The 26171-nt window shown below is 44.1% G+C and overlaps 1 protein-coding gene across 2 annotated transcripts in view; it reads right to left on the bottom strand.

Annotated features, from left to right (window-relative positions):
- Window positions 1-423: 423 nt before the first annotated feature.
- asz1 (ankyrin repeat, SAM and basic leucine zipper domain containing 1) overlaps window positions 424-26171 on the bottom strand; it is a 35062-nt gene continuing 9314 nt past the window's right edge. For both annotated transcript variants that reach the window (XM_024380057.2, XM_024380058.2), the window contains exons 6-14: window positions 9362-9473; window positions 8830-8964; window positions 7144-7268; window positions 6393-6465; window positions 5872-5928; window positions 5532-5644; window positions 3340-3445; window positions 2966-3079; window positions 424-823 (exon numbers count right to left, since the gene is read on the bottom strand). In XM_024380057.2, the coding sequence (XP_024235825.1) occupies window positions 671-823; window positions 2966-3079; window positions 3340-3445; window positions 5532-5644; window positions 5872-5928; window positions 6393-6465; window positions 7144-7268; window positions 8830-8964; window positions 9362-9473 (988 nt within the window). In that variant the 3' untranslated portion in view covers window positions 424-670. The remainder of the gene's footprint in view (window positions 824-2965; window positions 3080-3339; window positions 3446-5531; window positions 5645-5871; window positions 5929-6392; window positions 6466-7143; window positions 7269-8829; window positions 8965-9361; window positions 9474-26171) is intronic.

Here is a 26171-nt window from a genome sequence, read left to right as displayed (position 1 = left end):
TTCCATATGTGTTATTTCATAGTTTTGATGTCTTCACTTTTCTTCTACCATGTAGAAAATAGTAAAAATAAAGAAACCTTTGAATGAGTAGGTGTGTCCAAACTTGACAGGTACTGTACATACCCTGGACATTGCTCGACTTAACATTTATATATTTCTTAATTACATTCTTTAACTTTTATATTTATGTGTATTGTTAGATATTACTTCACTGTTGGAACTAGGAATGCAAGTATTTCGCTACACCCGCAATAACATCTGCTAAATATGTGTATGTGACCAAAAAAATGTGATTAGATTTTTAGTAGCCTAAATAGTTTGTCATATAGTCAACTACATAAAGTATTGAATAATATGTAGGGGATGGATTTCCCTAATAGTGTCCTAACTTGTGCAGCAACTTAATGCAAAGAAAATGCTGGATAAAGAAATAGTTTTTATTTTACAAAAGCCCAGAAAATTGCTTAAAACAATTAAGAACTCAATAAAAAACAAGAACAAAGTATATAACAAATATAAGGAATCTCAATCAAAAACCAAACTTTTGCATTCGAGTTATTCTCATTCGGCATAATTCCTCAAACAGAAATGTAAATTAAGACAATTAAGCTAATTGATTGATAACCTATGACAAAGTAAGAGTAAATTGGATAATAAAGGAGCTGTCAGTCTAAAGGTAAACCTTGGCACTCTTTGCTCTGGACAGGGCAAACAGCAGGCCTGCGCCAAGCATGCTCAGTGCAAGCCTCTTCAGGACCCGTCTCCTCCAGTCGCCGTGGGAACCAGGTTGAGGAAGTGGGCAGAAATCTCCTGCTGGGTCCATCTTAGGAAGAGGAGCAGCAGAACGTCACAAGGTAAGAGGTGAGAAAGAGCACAATGGACACACAAACTAGAGATGCGCACACACCATGGACGTGTCCAAATACCCATACTAGTATAAAAAAATAAAGTGTTAAAGTATGACATTTTGAAAATAGTACTCCCCAAGTTAATCTGATTATCATGGGAGGGGGGAGGAGAGATTCGGTCTTCAACAAGGTCCACATTGAATTTGATTAGATTTCCTTGCCCTCAAAATATAGTTTTTTCTTCTCTTTTTTTAATGCTCCCTGACTATCTAGCTTTCATTTCAGTGATTATCAGTGAGCTGGAAAGTCCAGAAACTGTATGAATATAAGTCCATTATTGTTACTACACTGTTTCCATTTGGTTTTAGTCATATTGAGTTTGTTTCCCCCCCTTGGATTGAACAGCGTCAGATTGTATATTTGACACCCCTGCCCTACAAGAACCTTCCGTCTCGACACTAGATGGTAGCCATGAGCAGTGTTTTGTCATGTGACTTGTGTCCTATCAATCATTTATTAGGAATAAAATTAAACCGATCTGGGTGAGGTGATCAGCTTAAGTATGCAAATTAGAGTTTGAATAAGAGAACCACTCTGCACAGTGCTGCACCTGACAGGTACATATGGCACAGATCTACCATTCTACACAGTAATGTCCAACCCAGGGAACAATTCATGTCCCCCCCCCCCATCTCCAAACTTTCTGGCCGGGCAGATAGATTGTGTGTGTGTGCGCACCTGCGCTCTGTGTAGGGGGATGGGTGTCAAGACAAGCCCCCACAGATAAGATAAACGGGTGCAAGGGCCTTCCCCCCCTAGGCACTGAGCCAGTGTCTCCAAATGGCCTCTGTTGGTTGTCGGATTCCTGTCTGACACCGACAGCGTCAGGGGCTACCCCACTCCTTCCTCACCCCCTGCCCCCCCCATCTCTACTCTGACAGGACACTGTCACACTGTCTCTGAGTTATAGGCTGTGAGGACTCGCCCTGTCAGAATCCTACACACAGCGCACACACGCCGTGTGTAAACGCTGGATGAGCAATAGCGAGGATGAGAAGGGGAGTTGACCCAAGTTTGCAGGAAGCTTGGACCAGACCTGGGAAGAGATGGTTAGGGCAGTGAAAGGGTGTGGGGGACCAGACCTGGGAAGAGATGGTTAGGGCAGTGAAAGGGCGTGGAGGACCAGACAGAGAGATGGTTAGGGCAGTGAAAGGGCGTGGAGGACCAGACAGAGAGATGGTTAGGGCAGTGAAAGGGCGTGGAGGACCAGACAGAGAGATGGTTAGGGCAGTGAAAGGGCGTGGAGGACCAGACAGAGAGATGGTTAGGGCAGTGAAAGGGCGTGGAGGACCAGACAGAGAGATGGTTAGGGCAGTGAAAGGGCGTGGAGGACCAGACAGAGAGATGGTTAGGGCAGTGAAAGGGCGTGGAGGACCAGACAGAGAGATGGTTAGGGCAGTGAAAGGGCGTGGAGGACCAGACAGAGAGATGGTTAGGGCAGTGAAAGGGCGTGGAGGACCAGACAGAGAGATGGTTAGGGCAGTGAAAGGGCGTGGAGGACCAGACAGAGAGATGGTTAGGGCAGTGAAAGGGCGTGGAGGACCAGACAGAGAGATGGTTAGGGCAGTGAAAGGGCGTGGAGGACCAGACAGAGAGATGGTTAGGGCAGTGAAAGGGCGTGGAGGACCAGACAGAGAGATGGTTAGGGCAGTGAAAGGGCGTGGAGGACCAGACAGAGAGATGGTTAGGGCAGTGAAAGGGTGTGGAGGACCAGACAGAGAGATGGTTAGGGCAGTGAAAGGGTGTGGAGGACCAGACAGAGAGCTGGTTAGGGCAGTGAAAGGGTGTGGAGGACCAGACAGAGAGCTGGTTAGGGCAGTGAAAGGGTGTGGAGGACCAGACAGAGAGATGGTTAGGGCAGTGAAAGGGTGTGGGGGACCAGACCGAGAGATGGTTAGGGCAGTGAAAGGGTGTTGAGGACCAGACGAAGGAAACAGACCGTTCTCCAATTCGTTCTCTCAGAGTGGCCCACTGAGGGGAGCAGAAACATAGTGGCGGGTGCTCTTGGGTGACAGTGACACGTACACAGCAGTCAGAGACAAAGGTGTGAGATGTACCTTGTGCAGCAGGTTCTTGAGGCAGGCGACCTCTTTCTGCAGGTCTCCAGTCTGGGCCACCAGCTCATTACAGATGGCCTGGGCCTCCTTCTTAGGGTCCAGGGACAACACCAGCTGAGGACAAAGAAAGTTAGGGGAGCTAGAAACAGGTTCGCTCTAGAAAAATCCATCAGTACTATAGTGTCGGACTGAAAACGCACTCACTTAATCTAACCACAAACATGAGTGGGGGCGCCCTCCTTTCAGGGCTGAAAGGGAATTTGCTTTAGTAAGTTATACAACCATACTGTCTGCTTTCAGTCAGACAACAGCATTGATGGATCAGTAGCCAGTCCTTTAGATTATCAGAGAGGGACAGGGAATGACACACACACCTCAGAAGCTCGGCGGGGGAAGCGGCTGATGACGTCCTGTACTGTCTCTGTCAAGTAGCAGCATTGCTGCCTCAGACTGATCAGGAAGTTATACAGCTCCTCACTTCTATAAGGACACACATACACCATTAGACAACTTTTCACAATACTTCCCACTATCAGTGTTGATGACAGGGATGGTCATTTTAAATTATACAATTTTTATAGTCAACTCTTGACCAATTAGAATGCTGAAATGTACATGGCAGAGGTAAACAGCGGACAGGGTGCTTTTCTTCTGTAATTTGTCATCAACAGCGAAGGAAAAGTCAGATTTTGGCAATGATAGAACTGATTCTGTTACAAATAGCCTTTCTGGTGAGTGTTTTGCATTGATACATTTGCAGAGTGCCTTTAATTTCTACTTGAAGAGGGGTAAACAGCATACCGATGCCAGGGCAACCTGGAGGGCAGTAACTCAATGCACCGTTAGAAAAACTACATTGAAAAGATTTTTGTTTTACTAAATTAAAAATTTCAAATGTCATGGTATATCCTTGTAGGTAGAAATGTCACAAGGATAATTTAATTTAGACATAGCCTTTTCATTGTTAAAATAGGCCAAACATCCGGATATTCGATTAACCGTGACCATGCCTAGTTGATGAGTCTCCTTCTACCTCAACCCAAGTGTGTTTATGTGTGACTGTCAGTGTGAGTGGGTGAGCAGCACAACCCGTGTCAGTCTGCATTCCTGCCCATCTCAAGTATACCCCCTATAGGTCTCACCTAGACCAGGAGGGAGGGAGAGACAGAGGTCACCTACAACAGACAGACATCTCCCCCTCTCCTCTGCTCCTCTCTATCCTGTACTATCAGTCTTGGGTGCGCTAGATAAACTAACAGAGCTGTAGTCCCTGGTCCCGAGCCTCTGGAAGGAGATAGTAACTCCAGTCTGACTGACACTGTTTACACGACCACTGACAGAGTGTGAGCATCACAAAACGGCTGCTACACATGCAGGGATATGTACCACTAAGATAAAACAATCCAAAAACATACAAAGGGCATTGGAACAATCGCAGCAAAACATATTTAAAGATCGGGCCGCAATGAATACGATGTACAAATAATTTGGATGTAAAAGTTTTTAATCTAGTTTTGAGTTATGAGAGGAAATCCTAGCCATTGGCCACACACAGTCTTATGTCTGTTCATTTGTCTGTTGTGTAGAGGTCAGTTGATTTAACTGTGTCTGCCCAGTCGCCCGTCCGTGTCAGTTGTCCCCAAGTGTGAAGACCCCCCCCACCCATCTCTGTCTGTCAGTCCATTAGTGATGTACTACAAGTAAAAATCCATCTAACATCCCAGGCCAACTAGAACATCTAACATCCCAGGCCAACTAGAACATCTAACATCCCAGGCCAACTAGAACATCTAACATCCCAGGCCAACTAGAACATGAACATCTAACATCCCAGGCCAACTAGAACATGGACATCTAACCATCCCAGGCCAACTAGAACATGAACATCTAACATCCCAGGCCAACTAGAACATGGACATCTAACCATCCCAGGCCAACTAGAACATGAACATCTAACATCCCAGGCCAACTAACATCCCAGGCCAACTAGAACATGGCCAACTAACATCCCAGGCCAACTAGAACATGGCCACTAGGTCCTGGGATGAGCATAAAGCATAAGGGATGTGGTAATCTAGTGCTTTAATGTTTACAGTGTGGCCATCATCAGAGGATTTACTCCTGGGGGATTTAAAGGCTCAGTAAAAGGACCCCTGTACCCCTGGCCCTGACACTACAGTACTGCTTGGCCTGAGAGCTATCCTATCATCAGTCACAGAGAGAAGGGGGGGGGTGAAAGAGGGGATTTCATTCCATCTCCTCTCACCTTACAAATCATTACGGCCCCATTTAATAAACCATTAGGACTCTGCTCTCAGAAGCTCGGAGAGGATATAGGAGGTGAGGCAGTGGGAGAATAACAGTGGGATGGATGCTTTAGGTCAGTCTGAGGAATGACTTCCAGTGGTGTGCTGGAGGATGGACTGTGTCTAGTATGTCATGTAAGTCTGTAGGTGTTTGTGTTGCATATATCATGTGTCAAGAAAATATGTTATTGTGCTTGATGATTTGACCTGGAAGGAATTGCTCAAAATAATATTTTTTTCCCATTGTACTTTAATGTTACCCGGTGTCTATGTTCTCCAGCTGGTCGACAGTGTCCAGGTCGACCCGGTCTAGATGCATCTCCTTCACTGCACTCAGAACCTTCTGCTGGTCCTTTGGGTCAGAGATACCAATCTGGGGGAGAACGCAACATTAATAACTGGGCAACATACTGGTAACTCAGGTTGCAAAATTCCCAAAACGTTCCCAAAGTTCCCAGGTTTTTCAGAAATCCTGGTTGAAGCATTCCCAGTTGGAGGATTCCTTCCATGCTAATTCTCTACTGATTCCAGGAACCATAGATTTCTGAAAAACCTGGAAACTTGCTGCCAGACAGACTGACATAAAGAGGTCTTTCATACCTTCTCCAGGTCATCCTTCTCCATGGTTACCAGGTAGCTCCAAGTGATGTCATTTTCCTGCGGAGAGAAGAAAAACTACTTTGACGATCTGACAACTTGCAAACCAGCCTAAACCCTGAACAGATATTGTACAATCATTTACAATCTGCATTTGTGTAGCTACCTTTTAAATACCGGTAACCGATTACAGTATGTGTTTGTGTTGTGTAGCTACTTGTTACCGGTATGTCTATTCGATCTAATGATGAAAATATCAATCCACCCCCACCACCCCAAACTGAGCTTCATACACTATAGTTTTTCACCCAATCACTCCAGAGTCAGAACCACAGTCTTTACACCTGCCTGCTCAACATCAATAAGCCAGCAGTAGGGTTGGACAGGTATTTGATAATACCATATGCTGGGATATGGCATGAGGGAGATATGGAAATCTGAAAACTGTCCAATCACAGTGAGGATGAGGTACAGTACTCAAACAATGTCAGAGGTACTCCTGTGTGTGTGTGTACACTACTTACTAGCATTATGTCAGAGAGGTACTCCAGGTTGAGTCCGTGCAGAAGCAGCTCGATATCACACAGTTTGGACAGACTAGGAGACATTCAAAGTCGTTATTTTGAAAGTGAATGGGCGCGTTTGAGATTGACCACATTGCAGTCCAACTGTGCAGAATCTCTGATCAACAAATCAACCTTTAAATCACCTACTCAACATTATTTGTAAAATCAGTCAGTTTGCTCATGCTCACAGACAAGTAATGCATTCTCAATAACTTCCCCGGGTTAAATAAAAGCAATAAATACATAAATAGGTTTAAGAGCGTAAAACATCAACCCCACGTTGCCAAGTCGGCCGCCTAAAATATTTCAGAACAGATAAACATTGACAGATTAAACAATCCAAATTAAAACAGTGAATTTTCAACAGTCAAATAAAGACTAAATATGTTAAAGCATTATGGTGCAGATTTAGCAGCTAGTCCCTAGATGTTTGTTTACATCTAAAAACTGGTCTCATGGCATGGGACACTTAACTCTACGTCCACTAGAGGGCCCCAAATACCAATCACGGCTGCTGGCCTCCACTGACTGATCTGTGGCCTTTTCTCAATTCATCTTACCTCGATTCCTCGCATCCTCTGTCCTAAAAACAAATTGTAAAAGAACTCCTGAGGGGAGGGACCTTTTACCTTCTCCATTACGGTTGAGAAGAGGATATAGGATGTAAGGAATAGCAATAAGACGAATTGAGATTTAGCCATGGTCTCACCGCTCCTTGGAGTCAGCAGATAGATCTGGGTCCCTCTTGAAGAACTTGAAGAGGGTCTCCTCCTTCGAGGAGGTTACCTGCCCGTTGGTGAGGGCATTGCCTGGGGACGCCAGGATCCTGGCAATCTGCAAGGAAAGAAGACCTGATACACAAAACTCTTTCCATGGCAGACTGACCAGGTGAAAGCTATGATCCCTTATTGATGTCCCTTGTTAAATCCATTTCCGCCGGTGTAGATGAAGGGGAGGAGAGATTTTTTAAAAGGATTATTAAGCCTTGAGACATCGAGGATTGTGTATGTGTACCATTTAGAGGGTGAATGGGAAAGAAAATATTGAAGTGCCATTGAACAAGGTATGGTAGTAGGTGCCAGGTGCACCGGTTTGAGTGTCAAGAACTGCAGTGCTGCTGGGTTTTTCATGCTCAACAGTTTCCTGTGTGCATCAAGAATGGTCAGCCACCCAAAGGACATCCAGACAACTTCACACAACTGTGGGAAGCATTGGCGTCAACACGGACCAGCATCCCTGTGGAACGCTTTAGACACCTTGTAGAGTCCAAGCCCCGACGAATTGAGGCTGTTCTGAGTGCAAAAGGGGGTGCAATTCAATATTAGGAAGGTGTTCCTAAAGTTTTGTACACTCAGTGTATTTTATATGTTTGCAAGAGAAGGGGAAATTGGCGCTAGTCTACCGCCGCAAGACTACCATTTCATAGTGTGGTAAATTTGTGGCTGTGGTTAGTGTTTGGTTTTACTGTACCTGTGGTTGTTTAAACACCAGATTTAGGTGCCAGAGTTATGTACTTGGCTAACTATGTGGGAAACAAAGTTGTGACTGAGGTTCTGTTGGTTCTACATGTGGTCAATTGAACACTGTGGCTATGTCAGAAGCACTCTTTCCAGCCTCTTGATAATATATACTGAACTAAAATAGACGTAACATGTTGGCCCCATGTTTCATGAGCTGAAATAAGAGATCCCAGAAATGTTCCATACGCACAAAAAGCTTATTTCTCTCAAATTTTGTGCACACATTTGTTTACATCCCTGTTCGTGAGTATTTCTCCTTTGTCAAGATAATCCATCCACCTGACAGGTGTGGCATTTCAAGAAGCTGATTAAACAGCATGATCATTACAAAGGTGCACCTTGTGCTGGGGACAATAAAAGGCCACTCTAATATGTGTAGTTTTGTCACACAATGGCACAGATGTCTCAAGTTTAGAGGGAGAATGCCGTTGGCAAGCTGACTGCAGGAATATCGACCGGAACTGTTGCCAGAGAATTGAATGTTAATTTTCCAGTACGTCCAACCGGCCTCACAACCGCAGACCACGTGTAACCATGCCGGCCCAGGACCTCCACATTCAGCTTCTTTACCTGCGAGATCGTCTGAGACCAGCCATACGGACAGCTAATGAAAAAGAGGAGTATTTCTGTCTGTAATAAAGATTTTTTGTGGGGGATTTGCTGGGCCTGGCTCCCAGGTGGGTGGGCCTATGCCCTCCCAGGCCCACACATGGCTGCGCCCCTGCCCAGTCATGTGAAATCCGTAGATTAGGGCCTAGTTAATTTATTTCAATTGACTTATTTCCTTATATGAACTGTAACTAAGTAAAATCGTTAAAATTGTTGCATTTATATTTTTGTTCAGTATAAATAATATAATTACTGGTTGTGTTTACCTGTGGTCGTTTGAAGACCTTGGCCAAGTCGGCAGCACTCTTCTCTGCTTTGGTCTTGAGGGTCTTGTCTGCCCCCAGCTGGAGCAGCTTGAGGACGGCCTCTTCTCTTCCATACTGCACCGCCACACTCAGGGCCTGGGGTCAAAGGTCACAGCAGGTCATCACCTATCAATGTCTAGCGGCATCCTAATTACTATTAATAACCACAGTGTCACCAATCATTACTATCAATCACAGTTAGAATCAAGCAAGATAATGTAAAAGCATTTGATTGTTGTTAGCATGGGCTGGAGGGAGTTTCCAACATATTTCCTAAACCAGTCATTACCTTTCAAATAACATGTACACATATTTAGCAGATGTTATTGCGGGTGTAGCAAAATGCTTGTAAATGCTTTCAAACTATGTCCCAAGGGAAGTGAACAAGTCCGCACTTTTGGAGAAAGGAGAGATTATTGGGACGTAGGGAAGGCTGATGAATAAAATTGTCCGCTTATGTGAGACAGGCATTACACCAGGTAGGCATTCTTACCGTGTACCCATTTTCATCCTGGGAGTTGACCTCTGCCCCGTGAGACAACAGCAGGTTGATTACCTGACTGTAGCCGTCCCGGGACGCCAGCATCAGGGATGTCATACGAGACCTGGCAATTAGACTAGAATGAATAGGGTATCCACCTCATCTACCTAGAATGGGTGAAAATGCACTTCGGTAATGAAATTTCACTGCCTTCAGAAAGTATTCACACTCCTCGACTTCATTTGTTTATGTAGGTAGGGGTAAAGTGACTATGCATAGATAACAAACAGCGTGTACCAGCAGTGTAAAAACAAGTGTGTGTGTGGTGGTGGTGGGGGGGTGGGGTCAATGTAAATAGTCCGGGTGGCCATTTGATTAATTGTTCAATAGTCTTATGGCTTGGGCGTAGAAGTTGTTAATGAGCCTTTCGGTCCTAGACTAGGTGCTCCGGTACCGCTTGCCGTGCTTTAGCAGAGAGAACAAGTCTGAGACTTGGGTGAATGGAGCCATTGACAATATTTTGGGCTTTCCTCTGACACTGCCTAGTATATAGGTCCTGGATGGCCCCAGTGATGTACTGGCCCGTAAGCACTACCCTCTGTAGCGCCTTGTGGTCAAATGCCGAGCATTGCCATACCAGGCGGTGATGCAACCCGTCCGGATGCTCTCAACGGTTCAGCTGTAGAACTTTTTCAGGATCTGGAGACCCATGACAAATCTTTTCAGTCTCCCGTGGGGGAAAAGGTGTTGTCGTGCCCTCTTCACGACTGTCTTGGTGTGTTTGGATCATGATAGTTTGTTGGTGATGTGGACACCAAGGAACTTGAAACTCTCGACCCGCTCCACTACAGCCCCGTCGATGGTAATGGAGGCCTGTTTGGCCCGCCTTTCCCTGTAGTTCACGATTGGCTTCTTTGTCTTGCTCACAATCTTGTGGGTGAACAGGGAGTACAGGAGGGGACTAAACACGCACCCCTGTGGGACCCCAGTGTTGAGGATCAGCGTGGCAGACGTGTTGTTGCCTACACTTATTACCTGGGGGCGGTCTGTCAGGAAGTCCAGGATCCAGTTACAGAGGGAGGTGTTGTCCCAGGGTCTTTAGCTTAGTGATGAGCTTTGTGGGAAATATGGTATTGAACGCTGAGCTGTAGTCAATGAACAGAATTCTCACATAGGTGTTCCTTTTGTCCAGGTGGGAAAGGGCATTGAGATTGCATCATATGTGGATTTGTTGGGGCGGTACGCGAATTGGAGTGGGTCTAGAGTATCCAGGATGATGCGGTTGATAGCCTGTCAAAGCCTTTCAAAGCACTTCATAGCTACTGACATGAGTGCTACGGGGCAATAATAATTTAGGCAGGTTACCTTCGCTTCCTTGGGCATAGGGACTATGGTGGTCTGCTTGAAACATGTAGGCATTACAGACTCGGTCAGGGAGAGGTTGAAAAATGTCAGCGAAGACACTTGCCAGTTGGTCTGCGCTGAACACGTCCTGGCAATCCGTCTGGCCCCGCAGCTTTGTGAATGTTGACCTGTTTGAAGGTCTTGCTCACATCAGCTACCGAGAGCATTATCACACAGTCGTCCAGAATAGCTGGTGCTCTCATGCATGTTTAAGTGTTGCTTGTCTCGAAGCGAGCATAAAACGAATTTAGCTCATCTGATAGGCTCGCGTCACTGGGCAGCTCGCGGCTGGTTTTCCTTTTGTAGTCCGTAGTTTTCAAGCCCTGCCACATCCGACAAGCGTCTGAATCCTACTACACCGGCGCTATCTTAATCCTATATTGACACTTTTCCTGTTTGTTGGTTCGTCTGAGGGCATAGCAGGACTTCTTATAAGCATCCGGATTAGTGTCCCGCTCCTTAACCTCTCTAGGGTACATGGGCATCCCACCTCGTCAACAGCCAGTGAAATTCAAAACAGAAATCCCATAATTAAAATTCCTCAAACATACAAGTATTTTACACCATTTTAAAGATACACTTTGTAAATCCAGCCACAGTGTCCGATTTCAAAAAGGCTTTACGATGAAAGCACACCAAACAATTATATTAGGTCAGAGCCAAGTCACAGAAAAACACAGCCATTTTTCCAGCCAAAGAGAGGAGTCACAAAAAGCAGAAATAGAGATCAAATTAATCACTAACCTTTGATGATCTTCATCAGTTAACACACATAGGACTTCATGTTACACGATACATGTATGTTTTGTTCGGTAAAGTTCATATTTATATCCAAAAATCTGAGTTTACATTTGCGCATTATGTTCAGTAGTTCCAAAACCACCAGTGATTTCAATCAATTTACTCCCTCTTGCAGGAACTGCTGACACACTCCAGCCACATGAGGTCTAACATTGTCTTGCATTAGGAGGAACCCAGGGCCAACCGCACCAGCATATGGTCTCACAAGGGGTCTGAGGATCTCATCTCGGTACCTAATGGCAGTCAGGCTACCTCTGGCGAGCACATGGAGGGCTGTGCGGCCCCCCACAGAAATGCCACCCCACACCATGACTGACCCACCGCCAAACCGGACATGCTGGAGGATGTTGCAGGCAGCAGAACGTTCTCCACGGCGTCTCCAGACACTGTCACGTCAGTCACATGTGCTCAGTGTTAACCTGCTTTCATCTGTGAAGAGCACAGGGCGCCAGTGGCGAATTTGCCAATGTTGGTGTTCTCTGGCAAATGCCAAACGTCCTGCACGGTGTTGGGCTGTAAGCACAACCCCCACCTGTGGACGTCGGGCCCTCATACCACCCTCATGGGGTCTGTTTCTGACCGTTTGAGCAGACACATGCACATTTGTAGCCTGCTGGAGGTCCTTTTCCTGCTCCTCCTTGCACAAAGGTGGAGGTAGCGGTCCTGCTGCTGGGTTGTTGCCCTCCTACGGCCTCCTCCATGTCTCCTGATGTACTGGCCTGTCTCCTGGTAGCGCCTCCATGCTCTGGACACTACGCTGACAGACCTGCACTACCTGAGCCACTTGTGTGGGTTGTAGACTCTGTCTCATGCTACCACTAGAGTGAAAGCACCGCCAGCATTCAAAAGTGGCCAAAACATCAGCCAGGAAGCATAGGAACTGAGAAGTGGTCTGTGGTTCTTTTTTTTGTTGTATTTAAAAAAAAAAAAAATGTACCCCTTTTTCTCCCCAATTTCGTGGTATCCAATTGTTGTTGTAGCTACTATCTTGTCTCATCGCTACAACTCCCGTAGGGGCTCGGGAGAGACGAAGGTTGAAAGTCATGCATCCTCCGATACACAACCCAACCAGCCGTACTGCTTCTTAACACAGCGCGCATCCAACCCGGAAGCCAGCCGCACCAATGTGTCGGAGGGTACACCGTGCACCTGGCAACCTTGGTTAGCGCGCACTGCGCCCGGCCCGCCACGGGAGTCGCTGGTGCACGATGAGACAAGGACATCCCTACCGACCAAGCCCTCCCTAACCCGGACGACGCTAGACCAATTGTGCGTCGCCCCACGGACCTCCCGGTCGCGGCCGGTTGCGACAGAGCCTGGGCGCGAACCCAGGGACTCTGATGGCACAGCGCGCTGCAGAACCACTCCTTTATTGGGGATGTCTTGCTAATTGCCTATAATTTCCACCTGTTGTCTATTCCATTTGCACAACAGCATGTGAAATGTATTGTCAATCAGTGTTGCTTCCTAAGTGGACAGTTTGATTTCACAGAAGTGTGATTGACTTGGAGTTACATTGTGTTGTTTAAGTGTTCCCTTTATTTTTTTGAGCAGTGTATATATAATAATATATACATATTTAAAAAAAATCCTGTTTCTTCATTTCCATAATTAGTTAATGTTTGTAGTAATGTAGGAAATTTATGCAAAGGATTTTACCTCTCACCAGTCGAGCCATTACCAAATGTACATTATTGCAAGCAATTATTATATTAGCAAACAATCATTGTGAATCATCCTATATTGTCCCTAACATCTTTTACTCCTTCGCAACAGTTGTGGGATACGCATGCACACACACACACTCAACCATTTCCCCCCCAAACAACCATAGGCTACATTCTCAACAGTTGCACCATCCCAGAGTCCAACTCAAGAAAGGTCTTGATTTACAAATTAATATAAAGTTGCAGCTGTATGAGAAGGCCTGCAAGACCATGCAGGAAAAAATGGGCAGAAATGGAGAGATTTTATTAACCATTGCCACATCCTAGATGATGCAGGTCAAATGTACACATTTTCGCTGAAAACATCCACAATACGGTCCCCTGTATTGACCATATTCCCAAGCATCTCCATGCAGTCAGACTTTTGATTTTGTGCCACAATAATATACCCCCTCTCTGAATGTCCGAGTGTGACCCCCTCCACATGGGTTACTGCAGCTAGTGTTGCCAGTACTGCCACGGCCTGGGTGGGGGCACCCCACCGGAATCCCCACCGGCTAAGTACAAGGTTGTTATAACGTTCTCAATAGCAGCTTTGAGAATTTCCTTGTATAGTATGCTCTCCCTTTAGGGGGCTTTGGCTTTGCAGGTCCAACCCTGCCAAGCAGACTCAGAATCTTGAGGGGGCAGTGCTGCTCTAGGTCTCTGACCGCATTTTGACTGCATACATACCGCTTACAGCAGGCCCATAAAACAGTTCGGGACTTCTCCTTAGTATCTGGGTCATTCAGGTGGGTGTCTAGGGTATAGGGTTGTGGACTGTTCCATCAATATAGGATCAGAAACAAATAAGATATACAATTTATTTTTTAAATGTAATTCCCCATTATAGGACAATAAATAAATTAAATGTATAATTTAAAAAAACACTGTTCCACCATGATAGGACAATAAATTAGACAATTCATTATAAAAAGTATATCCATCATCTGAACAACAACATTGATACCCCGGCTCACAGCAATACATTGGTTCTGAGATATGCAACCATTTCCTTTCTCACTCAACGCCACACATTCCCAAACATAAAAAAAACACACCACACCATCCACACATACTGTGCCTTCTGTTTACTGAGTTTTTATCTTCACCATGTTGAATTAGTGCTTTTGTGTTCCAATTAGTTCTATTTGAAGATATATAGAAAAGCTATATTTTTTATTGTATTATTACAATCCATAACCGGGATAGAATTGTTTTATTGTTTTCCTCATCTATAAGAACGTAATACTTTTTAAAATAGCCATGGAGTAGTCTTTGTGTCTCTGAACAACTGGTTATCAATATATAGTTTATCGACGACGAGAGCTACTCGTTTCCCTTTTAATCTATTTTCCTTGAAAATTGGATACAGAACTCTACGCCGTTCTGCAATTTCCTTCGAGAACTGATCATTCATGCCAATTTTGGTCCCAGCAAGTCTTTTACCCAGGCTTCTCATCCATTATTTTATATTTAAATGAAGCAAATTTGCCAACGATTGGGTGTTTATATCTCTGCCCTCTTTGTCCGAATAGGTGTACACGTTCGAGTTACATTTAGTTGATAGCTTCTCGTGGAATCTGAACTCTAACTACAGATTCAGGAACTTCTCCTTTCTCTTGGATACCTGTAAGTACCAGATTCTAGTCTGTATTTCAAGTAAGGCTTCTCTCAGAACGGTTTTATCATTCACTTCGGTTTCAATCTTATTGACTCTCACTTTTAGCTTGTTTGTTTCCTTCTCCAATGTTGCAGCTTTTTCATCACTCATCTCGAGACTTGCCTTCAACTCTTATATCGTTACTGACTAATTCAAGTATACCCAGTTTGTCATTTATAGATTTTAACAGATCCGTTTCGACCTTTACCATCCCCGGTGGTGAAAATATTAAATCGTCTGTGTCTGTAGAAGAATCACGTTTTCGTTTTGAAATCTGTTCCCATGTCTTACTCTCCATCATGTTTGGGTGTTGCTTGTTTTCGTGATATTTGTCAATAAATTTCTCTATTCTTAAGATTTGTTTTGTGTTAATTATCCAGATTGAAGGTTATCACCCACCATGAAAAATATTTTACATTCACTGTCTAGTGATATGAATAACAATTTCAAAGTAGAGAAGTGTATGCAAGAAATAAAGAAATATTCCGTCATTGTTGACAACGATGGAATCTGTCTGACATACAAAAAGCTTGGGGAAAAATACAGAGGATGTCTAACTCGTTGACTAAAAAAAAGAGGGTCTTTAACTGTTCTAGCCGAAGTAAGAAAACAGGATGAGAAATTATTTCTGGAGAATCATGACAGGACATTGCAGAAAGATAAGAATAGTTTGAAAGCTCTTGGTGAACATAAAAACCTTGAGAGAAGAGATTCAACAATTACAGGAGAGGGTTGTAAAAAACAGACTTGGCTCCAACAAGTGGACCCTTTGTTCCCTCAATCTACCCTCACACTGAGTTGCGCAGGGATGATCGGGTTTCAAGAATCTGGTCAGCATTGCCTGGCATTGAGTCAACAGATTCTGACAGCAGTGATGAAAAATGTCTTAGGCCAACCAGAACATAGGCTGTAAAAGGTAGTAAAGAGAAACCTCCGGTGACAGTAATCACACATAAATCAGCATCTCCAAAACAGTTGGATGAATGGTCAAAAACTTTGAAGCATCCACAAGACGTGGGTATCAGAGATACGCAGGTTCCAAGTGAAACCAACATTATTCGTTCAGCAGATGAGAAACCTGGTGTGTCATTATTGCAGGATATGGTCACTGGCAACGAGAATGTCGGAAAAGAAAATGTGTTCTTATGAGGAATGGCCAGGAGAAGCAGGGTCTAAGGGGAAATGGAATGAAGACAGCCCCAACAACGCAAAGCTGATGCAGAAACTTAAGAAGCTCCAGCAGCAGAGTTTGCTGGATGCTGTGGAGGGGAACTTATAGACCCCCTCTTATGTTCCATCTCAGCTGGTGTACATATGAAATCAGATGGAATATGTGAACATGATGGTTAACAACTTTGCAGTAGATTTTTCAGTAGATACGGATGCTGAAGTCACTGTATTGCCCATATCTTATGTAAAACATATACAGTTGAATTTGAAAGTTTACATACACCTTAGCCAAATACATTTAAACTCAGTCTTTCACAATTCCTGACATTTTATCCGAGTAAAAATTCTTAGGTCAGTTAGGATCACCACTTTATTTTAAGAATGTGAAATGTCAGAATAGTAGTAGAGAAAATGATTTATTTCAGCTTTTCTTTCTTTCATCACATTCCCAGTGGGTCAGAAGTTTACACATACTCAATTAGTATTTGTTAGCATTGCCTTTAAATTGTTTAACTTAAGTCAAACGTTTTGGGTGGCCTTCCACAAGCTTCCCACAATAAGTTGGGTGAATTTTGGCCAGAGTCAGGTTTGTAGGCTTCCTTGCTCGCACATGCTTTTTCAGTTCTGCTCACAAAATGTTCTATAGGCTTGAGGTCAGGGCTTTGTGATGGCCACTCCAATACCTTGACTTTGTTGTCCTTAAGCCATTTTGCCACAACTTTGGAAGTATGCTTGGGGTCATTGTCCATTTGGATGATCCATTTGCAACCAAGCTTTAACTGATGTCTTGAGATGTTGCTTCAATATATCCACATTGCCTCATGATGCAATCTATTTTGTGAAGTGCACTAGTCCCTCCTGCAGCAAAGCCCCCAACAACATGATGCTGCCACCCCCGTGCTTCACGGTTGGGATGGTGTTCTTCAGCTTGCAAGACTCCCCCTTTTTCCTTCAAACATGACAATGGCCATTATGGCCAAACAGTTCTATTTTTGTTTCATCAGACCAGAGGACATTTCTCCAAAAAGTACGATCTTTGTCCCCATGTGCAGTTGCAAACCGTAGTCTGGCTTTTATGGCGGTTTTTGAGCAGTGGCTTCTTCCTTGCCGAGTGGCTTTTCAGGTTATGTCGATATAGGACTCATTTTACTGTGCATATAGATACTTTTGTACCAATTTCCTCCAGCATCTTCTCAAAGTCCTTTGCTGTTGTTCTGGGAGTGATTTGCACTTTTCACACCAAAGCACGTTCATCTTTAGGAGACAGAACGCGTCTCTTTCCTGAGCGGTATGACGACTGCGTGGTCCCATGGTGTTTATACTTGCGTACTATTGTTTGTACAGATGAACGTGGTACCTTCAGGCATTTGGAAATTGCTCCCAAGGATGAACCAGACTTGTGGAAGTCTACAAATGTTCTTTTGATTTCTCCATGATGTCAAGCAAAGAGGCACTGAGTTTGGAGGTAGGCCTTGAAATACATCCACAGGTACACCTCCAATTGACTCAAATTATGTCAAATTAGCCTTTCAGAAGCTTCTAAAGCCATGACATCATTTTCTGGGATTTTCCAAGCTGTTTAAAGGCACATTCAAATTAGTGTATGTAAACTTCTGACCCACTGGAATTGTGATACAGTGAATTATAAGTGAAATAATTTGTCTGTAAACAATTGTTGGAAAAATGACTTGTGTCATGCACAAAGAAGATGTCCTAACCAACCTGCCAAAACTATAGTTTGTTAAACAATACATTTGTGGAGTAGTTGAAAAACGAGTTTTAATGAGTCCAACCTAAATGTATGTAAACTTCCGACATCAACTGTATGTCCTCAGTACACCGGCAAGAAGATGAGAGCGACAGGAGTGGGTGGGAGACAGATATAATACAAACCGTTATCAATTTCTATTGGTCCAATGAAGATTGATGCAGGGCTGTTTGAACAACCTATTTTAGGCCTTGATGTTATTTTGCAACTTGACTCTACATTGAACAATTCAAGAAGGGATGGCATGACCGGAAGCATTGCCTAAGGTATTATGTAGTATACGAGCAACACATAAGAAAACCACAGGGTTGAGTCCGTTTGAGGTCATCACAGGTCGACCCATGTCACTACTAGGCATGTTAGATTTGAGAAAAGCAGACATTCACTTTATGAGTGACACAATGCTTAACTATTGCATACAACTCTAATGCAGTAAGGGAAGCAGACAGACAAGTAAAAGAGGTGTGGGGGATAAGTCCCGAGGGGGGACATAACATAGTACCAGGACAGTGGGTGATGGTAAAAAAAAAATTGTTTAAATGTGACAGACACATTAGGGCCAAAATAGGAAGGTCCTTATACATTTTTTGTCATAATGAGGTCAGCAATAAAAGTCTAGGGAAAATCACAATGTTACTCATTGTAAGGTTTTCCATTTTGATGACAAAGCAGAGCCTGGAGAATAAAGAACTGATTGATTAGCAATTGGGGGCCAATCTCGGGTGAAGAAGCATAGTAAGATGATCAGAACCTAATAAGATTCCATGTTGTACACCGCAGTCATCATATTAGGGATATCTAGGTGAAATGTCCAACTTTTTCATGAAAATCGGGACATGAGTCGCAATTCAACGGCTCAGACACAAGAGGTATGTGGCAGGGTCTACAGTCAATCACGGATTAAAAAAAGAAAACCAGCCCCGTCGCGGACCAGGGTGTCTTGCTCCCAGACACCTAAATAACTTTTTTGCTCGCTTTGAGGACAAAACAGTGCCACAGCCTGCTACCAAAACCGGCGGACTCTCCTTCACTGCAACCGACTCACTAAAACATTTAACCCTCGCAAGGCTACAGGCCCAGACGGCATCCCCAGCCACGTCCTCAGAGCATGCACAGACCAGCTGGCTGGTGTGTTTATGGACATATTCAATCAATCAATCCTTATCCCAGTCAGCTGTTCCCACATGCTTCAAGAGGGCCACCATTGTTGCTGTTCCCAAGAAAGCTAAGGTAACTGAGCTAAACGACTACCGCCCCGTAGCACTCCGTCATTATGAAGTGCTTTGAGAGACTAGTCAAGGACCATATCAACTCCACCCTACCTGACACCCTAGACCCACTCCAATTTTCTTACCACCCCAATAGGTCCACAGACGACACAATCGCAACCACACTGCCCTAACCCATCTGGACAAGAGGAATACCTATGTGAGAATGCTGTTCATCGACTACAGCTCAGCATTCAACACCATAGTACCCTCCAAACTCGTCATCAAGCTCGAGACCCTGGGTCTCGATCCCGCCCTGTGCAACTGGGTACTGGACTTCCTGACGGGCCGCCCCCAGGTTGAGGTGAGGGCCCTCGGAGTGTGGTGTCAGGAAAATAACCTCACACTCAACGTCAACAAAACAAAGGAGATGATTGTGGACTTCAGGAAACAGCAGAGGGAGCACCCCCCTATCCACATCGACAGGACAGGACAGTAGTGGAGAGGGTAGTAAGTTAAGTTCCTTGGGGCACACATCACGGACAAACTGAATTGGTCCACCCACACAGACTGCATTGTGAAGAAGGCGCCTCTTCAACCTCAGGAGGCTGAAGAAATTCGGCTTGTCACCAAAAGCACTCACAAACTTCTACAGATGCACAATCGAGAGCATCCTGTCTCGGGCTGTATCACCGCCTGGTATGGCAACTGCTCCGCCCACAACCTTAAGGCTTTCCAGAGGGTAGTGAGGTCTGCACAACGCGTCACCGGGGGCAAACTACCTGCCCTCAAGGACACCTACACCACCCGATGTCACAGGAAGGCCATAAAGCTCATCAAGGACAACAACCAACGAGCCACTGCCTGTTCACCCCGCTATCATCCAGAAGGCGAGGTCAGTACAGGTGCATCAAAGCAGGGACCGAGAGACTGAAAAACCGCTTCTATCTCAAGGCCATCAGACTGTTAAACAGCCACCACTAACATTGAGTGGATGCTGCCAACATACTGACTCAACTCCAGCCACTTTAATAATGGAAATGGATGGAAATGTATGTAAAAAAAGGTATCACTAGCCACTTTAAACTATGCCATTTTGTTTACATACCCTACATTACTCATCTCATATGTATATACTGTACTTGATACCATCTACTGCATCTTGCCTATGCCATTCTGTACCATCACTCATTCATAGATCTTTATGTACATATTCTTTATCCCTTTACACTTGTGTGTATAGTAGTTGTGGAATTGTTAGGTTAATTGTTGGAACTAGAAGCACAAGCATTTCGCTACACTCGCATTAACATCTGCTAACCATGTGTATGTGACAAATAAAATTTGATTTGCTTATTTAGGGAAATCTATGTGAAATACTCATTTCTCTTGAAACCAGGATATGTTACTTTCACTTTTTTGTTTCTTTTGTTACAGGCTATGAGAATCTACCGTCTGAAACTTAAGCAATAACCCTTGACCCAAGGACTGTACCTTAAACGATACAAGATCACCAATGAAGTGTTCATTAGAGAAGTCTTTATCAACTAGTGGAACAGAAGAATTCCTCACTATCGTCAGAACATCATTTATAATAGTTATCTATGAGGGACTGATACCAGTGTGGAAGAGATGATCACTTAAAATACTTGGTGAATGATTACCTTGCCAATAGGACAATTTAATATTATTGTCTTGATAATAGTAATAATAGTGTGTGTGCGCGCGAGTTTCCTCCTAATACGGGATGTGGTAGGAATCGTAAGGGACATCATCATTACACCTGTTAATACTTATTTTCTATAACTTTGTTCGAAATATATTTCTTATTGTAACAGCAAGTAAAATATTCCCTTTGTGTTTTATAGAAATGCAAGGTGTTTAATGTGAATTATTTAATTTTACATGTTTTCTATTGTTTTCTAAATATACATTGCAAGTATATATATATATTTTTAAATGGTCTAGGGAGAGTAAGAATATGTCGAAGATAAATACACAACGCAGAGGATGAGAGGACGAGAATTAACAATCAATGGAAATAGTTGTTTTTCAGTTCAACATCTGTTTAGAATCTGTTAGGAATCTCAGTCCTGAACTCAAAGCTACATGTGCTATGTTTTCATTTGTCTGAGTTTAGAGGATACTTTTTATTTGGCCATTGGCCCAGTTGTACTGCAAGGACTATTAATTGGTCAGGATAATTGGTCAGCCACAGGCTAGGGTGGGAAGTTATAAATGACATCCTGTTTTTTTTTTTCTGGGGAGAGAATCACTGAGGACAGGGGAGCCTGAATATCTACAACCCTGCATGATTTGTCCTCTTTGAATAAGAATAAACCCCAATCACTGCCCTGGGGCATTGGGATATTTCTTTTTTTAGACCAGAGGAAAGAGTGCCTCCTACTGGCCCTCCAACACCACTTCCAGCAGCATCTGTTCTCCCATCCAGGTACTGACCAGGACCAACCCTGCTTAGCTTCAGAAGCAAACCAGCAGTGGTATGCAGGGTGGTACACCTGTCTACACCTGTTGTATTCGGCGCGTGTGACAAATAACATTTGATTTTAAATAGCTGTGCAGCGACCCTCCACATCCAACCTGATAGAGCTTGAGGTTCTGCAGAGAAGAATGGGAGAAACTTCCCAAATACAGGTATGCCAAGCTTGTAGCGTCATACCCAAGAAGACTCGAAGCTGTAATCGCTGCTAAAGGTGCTTCAACAAAGTAATGAGTAAAGGGTCTGAATACTTATGTAAATATGTTTTTTAAAATAAATTTTCAAAAATTTCTAATAACCGGTTTTCGCTTTGTTATTATAGGGTATTGTGTGTAGGTTGAGGAAACAAATTAATTTATCAATTTTAGAATAAAGGCTGTAATGTAACAAATGTGGAATGATTCAAGGGGTCTGAATACTTTCCGAATGCACTGTATCTGGCCTCCATTGATTTAGTCACCCTAATTCTGGCCATCCTATAAGGGTAAAAATTCCAATAGAGAGACCTGAGGTTTGGACCAATGGCTTTCTTATAGGATTATCTACACAATTAACACTATTTTACCCATTGGCCCAAATATGTTTTTGATTGGACATCAAAGAAGGAAATGGAATAGAATAGATACTTTGTCATTTTTCTTTTTTAAGAAACAGACGTTTTTCTTCTCCCAATCTCAATGTCTTCTGCCGCTCTAGGTATGAAAGAATGATTGGTAGAACAGCTTTAAAACACTGGAGGGAGACAGACACCAAGCCCTCAACTCTTGAGTGACCAGCTACAGCAGACCTGCCCAGGTTACATTCACTATGAAAACATGCTGTAAGGGAGAACATTTTCCACAAAGCAGCGCTTGGCTTTGACACCTCTAGGGTGACATTAAACATATTGTAACTTACAGTAAGTAGTCTAAGTTAAACAATTACTGCAAGTACTGTATTACTTAGTGGCTCACCACACTGTTTGGCCCAAACAAGCAGTCTTCTAGGTCAGTCCCAAACTCTGTCCTGGGGCCCCCCTGGGTGCATGTTTTGGTTTCTGCCCTAGCACTACACAGCTGATTCAAATAATCAAAGCTTGAATTGGTTATTTGAATTAGCTGTGTGGTGCGAGGGCAGAAACCAAAATGTGCACCCAGGGGGGTGAGAAACCCTGCTCTACGTCAGTTGTTGTTAATCTGCCTTCTAACATTGGGGAACACCCAAAACACTATATTTTTGGGGAAAGAGTGAGGCAGCCCATGCCATTGGTTACCCATCCTATTGTGTTGAGCAACAAACCGGCAAGTGTCAACCACTGACACAATTCAACTTTAAATCACCCGACACTGACAGAACAGAGGGTGAGAAACTGCATCAATCCAGAGGTGTGGGAATGGCCTGTGGCCATTCATCACAATATGTGACGTTTCCCAGGGACACAGAGGGAGGATGTGTGTGTGAGAGAGAGAGAGTTTGTAAATCTGTGTGTATTGGTGACATCTAGAACTAGGAGAGTCAGGGCGTAGTAATCTATCATCCTAACACATTCCAGGTATTCCATTTTTCCTTCCTCTGAGCAGAGGAGACAGGAAAAACAGGTTTGGCCTAAGGTATTAGTCTCAGTGGCAAACCAGTGACAAGGTCATTGGCTCACGGTGGGGTGCAGCTAGAGAGTGAAGGGTGGTGTGTGTTTGTACTGTATGCGTTTTTCATCACCAGTTCCAAATGAGCAGAGAATCGATACGTAGACGGTTTTGAGCAAACACAACTCCGACGTCACAACTCTGAGAACAATGGCCTCGAGAGATAAAACAACCATACCAGATAAAACGATCAAACTCCCCTTCCTATGAAACCATTGTGACAGGTTATAATCAGTACATATCCTGTTCATAACCTCTGGAGAAGATGACCACACCATACACAGGCTGCCTACTCTCATCCTGCATCCCAAACAGTCCTTATCTCCTCAAAGGTTTCAGTTGAAACTGATTTCCAGGTCTTATCCAACTGATAGGGCTATAGGCTGGAGGAAAATGCTTGACTTTTTCACCTGTTATTCAAAAGCCAGAGGACAGACACCGTAGAGGACGCAGAGGACAGACACCGTAGAGGACGTAGAGGACAGACACCGTAGAGGATGCAGAGGACAGACACAGTAGAGGATGCAGAGGACAGACACAGTAGAGGATGCAGAGGACAGACACAGTGAGGACGCAGAGGACAGACACAGTAGAGGACGCAGAGGACAGACACAGTAGAGGATGCAGAGGACAGACACAGTAGAGGATGCAGAGGACAGACACAGTAGAGGATGCAGAGGACAGACACAGTAGAGGATGCAGAGGACAGACACAGTAGAGGATGCAGAGGACAGACACAGTAGAGGATGCAGAGGACAGACACAGTAGAGGACAGACACAGTAGAGGACGCAGAGGACAGACACCGTAGAGGACGTAGAGGACAGACACCGTAGAGGACGTAGAGGACGTAGACAGACACCGTAGAGGACGTAGAGGACAGACACAGTAGAGGACGCAGAGGACAGACACCGTAGAGGATGCAGAGGACAGACACAGTAGAGGATGCAGAGGACAGACACAGTAGAGGATGCAGAGGACAGACACAGTAGAGGATGCAGAGGACAGACACAGTAGAGGATGCAGAGGACAGACACAGTAGAGGATGCAGAGGACAGACACAGTAGAGGATGCAGAGGACAGACACAGTAGAGGACGCAGAGGACAGACACAGTAGAGGACGCAGAGGACAGACACAGTAGAGGACGCAGAGGACAGACACAGTAGAGGACGCAGAGGATAAACCAGAGATGTGATCATAACACCTGCTCTTTCCATTTATAGACTGACCAGGTGAAACCGATGATCCCCTATTGATGTCACACACGCACGCGCGCGCGCACACACACACACGAAGGAGACAGGTTACAGAAGGACTTTTAAGGCTTGAGAGATTGTGTATTTATTTGTGCCATTGAGGGTGAATGGCAAAGACAAAAGATTTAAGTGCCTTTGAATGGGGTATGGTAGTAGGTGCCAGACGCACTGGTTTGTGTCAAGAACTAACGCTGCTGGATTTTTCACACTCAACAGTTTCCTGTGTATCAGTAATGGTACACCACCCAAATGACATCCAGCCAACTTGACACAACTGTGGGAAGCATTGGAGTCAACAGGGCCAGCATCCCTGTGGAACACTTGACACCCTGTAGAGTCCATGCCCTGACAAATTGAGGCTGTTCTGAGGGCAAAACGGGGTATAACTCAATATTAGGAAGGTGTTTCTAATGTGTGGTATACTCAGTAGAGGTCGACTGATGATTTTTCAACGCCGATACCGATACTCGATTATTGGAGTACCAAAAAAGCCGATACCGATTAAATCGGCCGATTTAAAAAAATATTTATTTGTAATAATGGCAATTACAACAATACTGAATGAACACTTAATTGAATATAATAAATCAATAAAATGAATTTAGCCTCAAATAAGTAATGAAACATGTTCAATTTGGTTAAAATAATACAAAAACAAAGTGTTAGGGGGTCAGTTTGTTATATCTGGAGTACTTCTCCTGTCCTATTCGGTGTCCTGTGTGAATCTAAGTGTGCGTTCTCTAATTCTCTCCTTCTCTCTCTCTGAGGACCTGAGCCCTAGGACCATGCCCCAGGACTACCTGACATGATGACTCCTTGCCGTCCCCAGTCCATCTGACTGTTCTGCCTTTCTGCCTTATTATTATACGACCATGCTGGTCATTTATGAACATTTGAACATCTTGGCCATGTTCTGTTATAATCTCCACCCGGCACAGCCAGAAGAGGACTGGCCACCCCACATAGCCTGGTTCCTCTCTAGGTTTCTTCCTAGGTTTTGGCCTTTCTAGGGAGTTTTCCCTAGCCACCGTGCTTCTACACCTGCATTGCTTGCTGTTTGGGGTTTTAGGCTGGGTTTCTGTACAGCACTTTGAGATATCAGCTGATGTACGAAGGGCTATATAAATAAATTTGATTTGATTTGAAGAAAGTAATATGTGCCCATATGCACTATGTGCCATGTATGTGCCATGTAAAAATGTGTGCCATGTAAAAAAGCTAACGTTTAAGTTCCTTGCTCAGAACATGAGAACATGAAAGTTGGTGGTTCCTTTTAACATGAGACTTCAATATTCCAAGGCAAGAGGTTTTTAGGTTGTAGTTAATATAGTATTTATAGGACTATTTCTCTCTATACCATTTGCATTTCATATACTTTGACTATTGGATGTTCTTACAGGCAATATAGTATTGCCAGTGTAACAGTATAGCTTCCGTCCCTCTCCTCGCCCCCTTTCACATTGGTTACACCAGCTATTAGGCTGATAGGCTTCAAGTCATAAACAGCGCTGTGCTTGCGAAGAGCTGCTGGCAAAACGGACGAAAGCTGCTCAGTCAGACTGCTCTATCAAATCAGACTAAATTATAACATAATAACACACAGAAATACGAGCCTTTGGTCATTAATATGGTCGAATCCGGAAACTATAATTTCGAAAACAAACGTTTATTATTTCAGTGAAATATAGAACCGTTCTGTATTTTATCTAACGGGTGGCATCCCTA

This window comes from Oncorhynchus tshawytscha, linkage group LG19 (genome assembly GCF_018296145.1).
Source record: "Oncorhynchus tshawytscha isolate Ot180627B linkage group LG19, Otsh_v2.0, whole genome shotgun sequence".
NCBI classification, from domain to species: Eukaryota; Metazoa; Chordata; class Actinopteri; order Salmoniformes; family Salmonidae; genus Oncorhynchus; species Oncorhynchus tshawytscha.
This window is presented reverse-complemented; position numbering and strand designations above follow the sequence as displayed.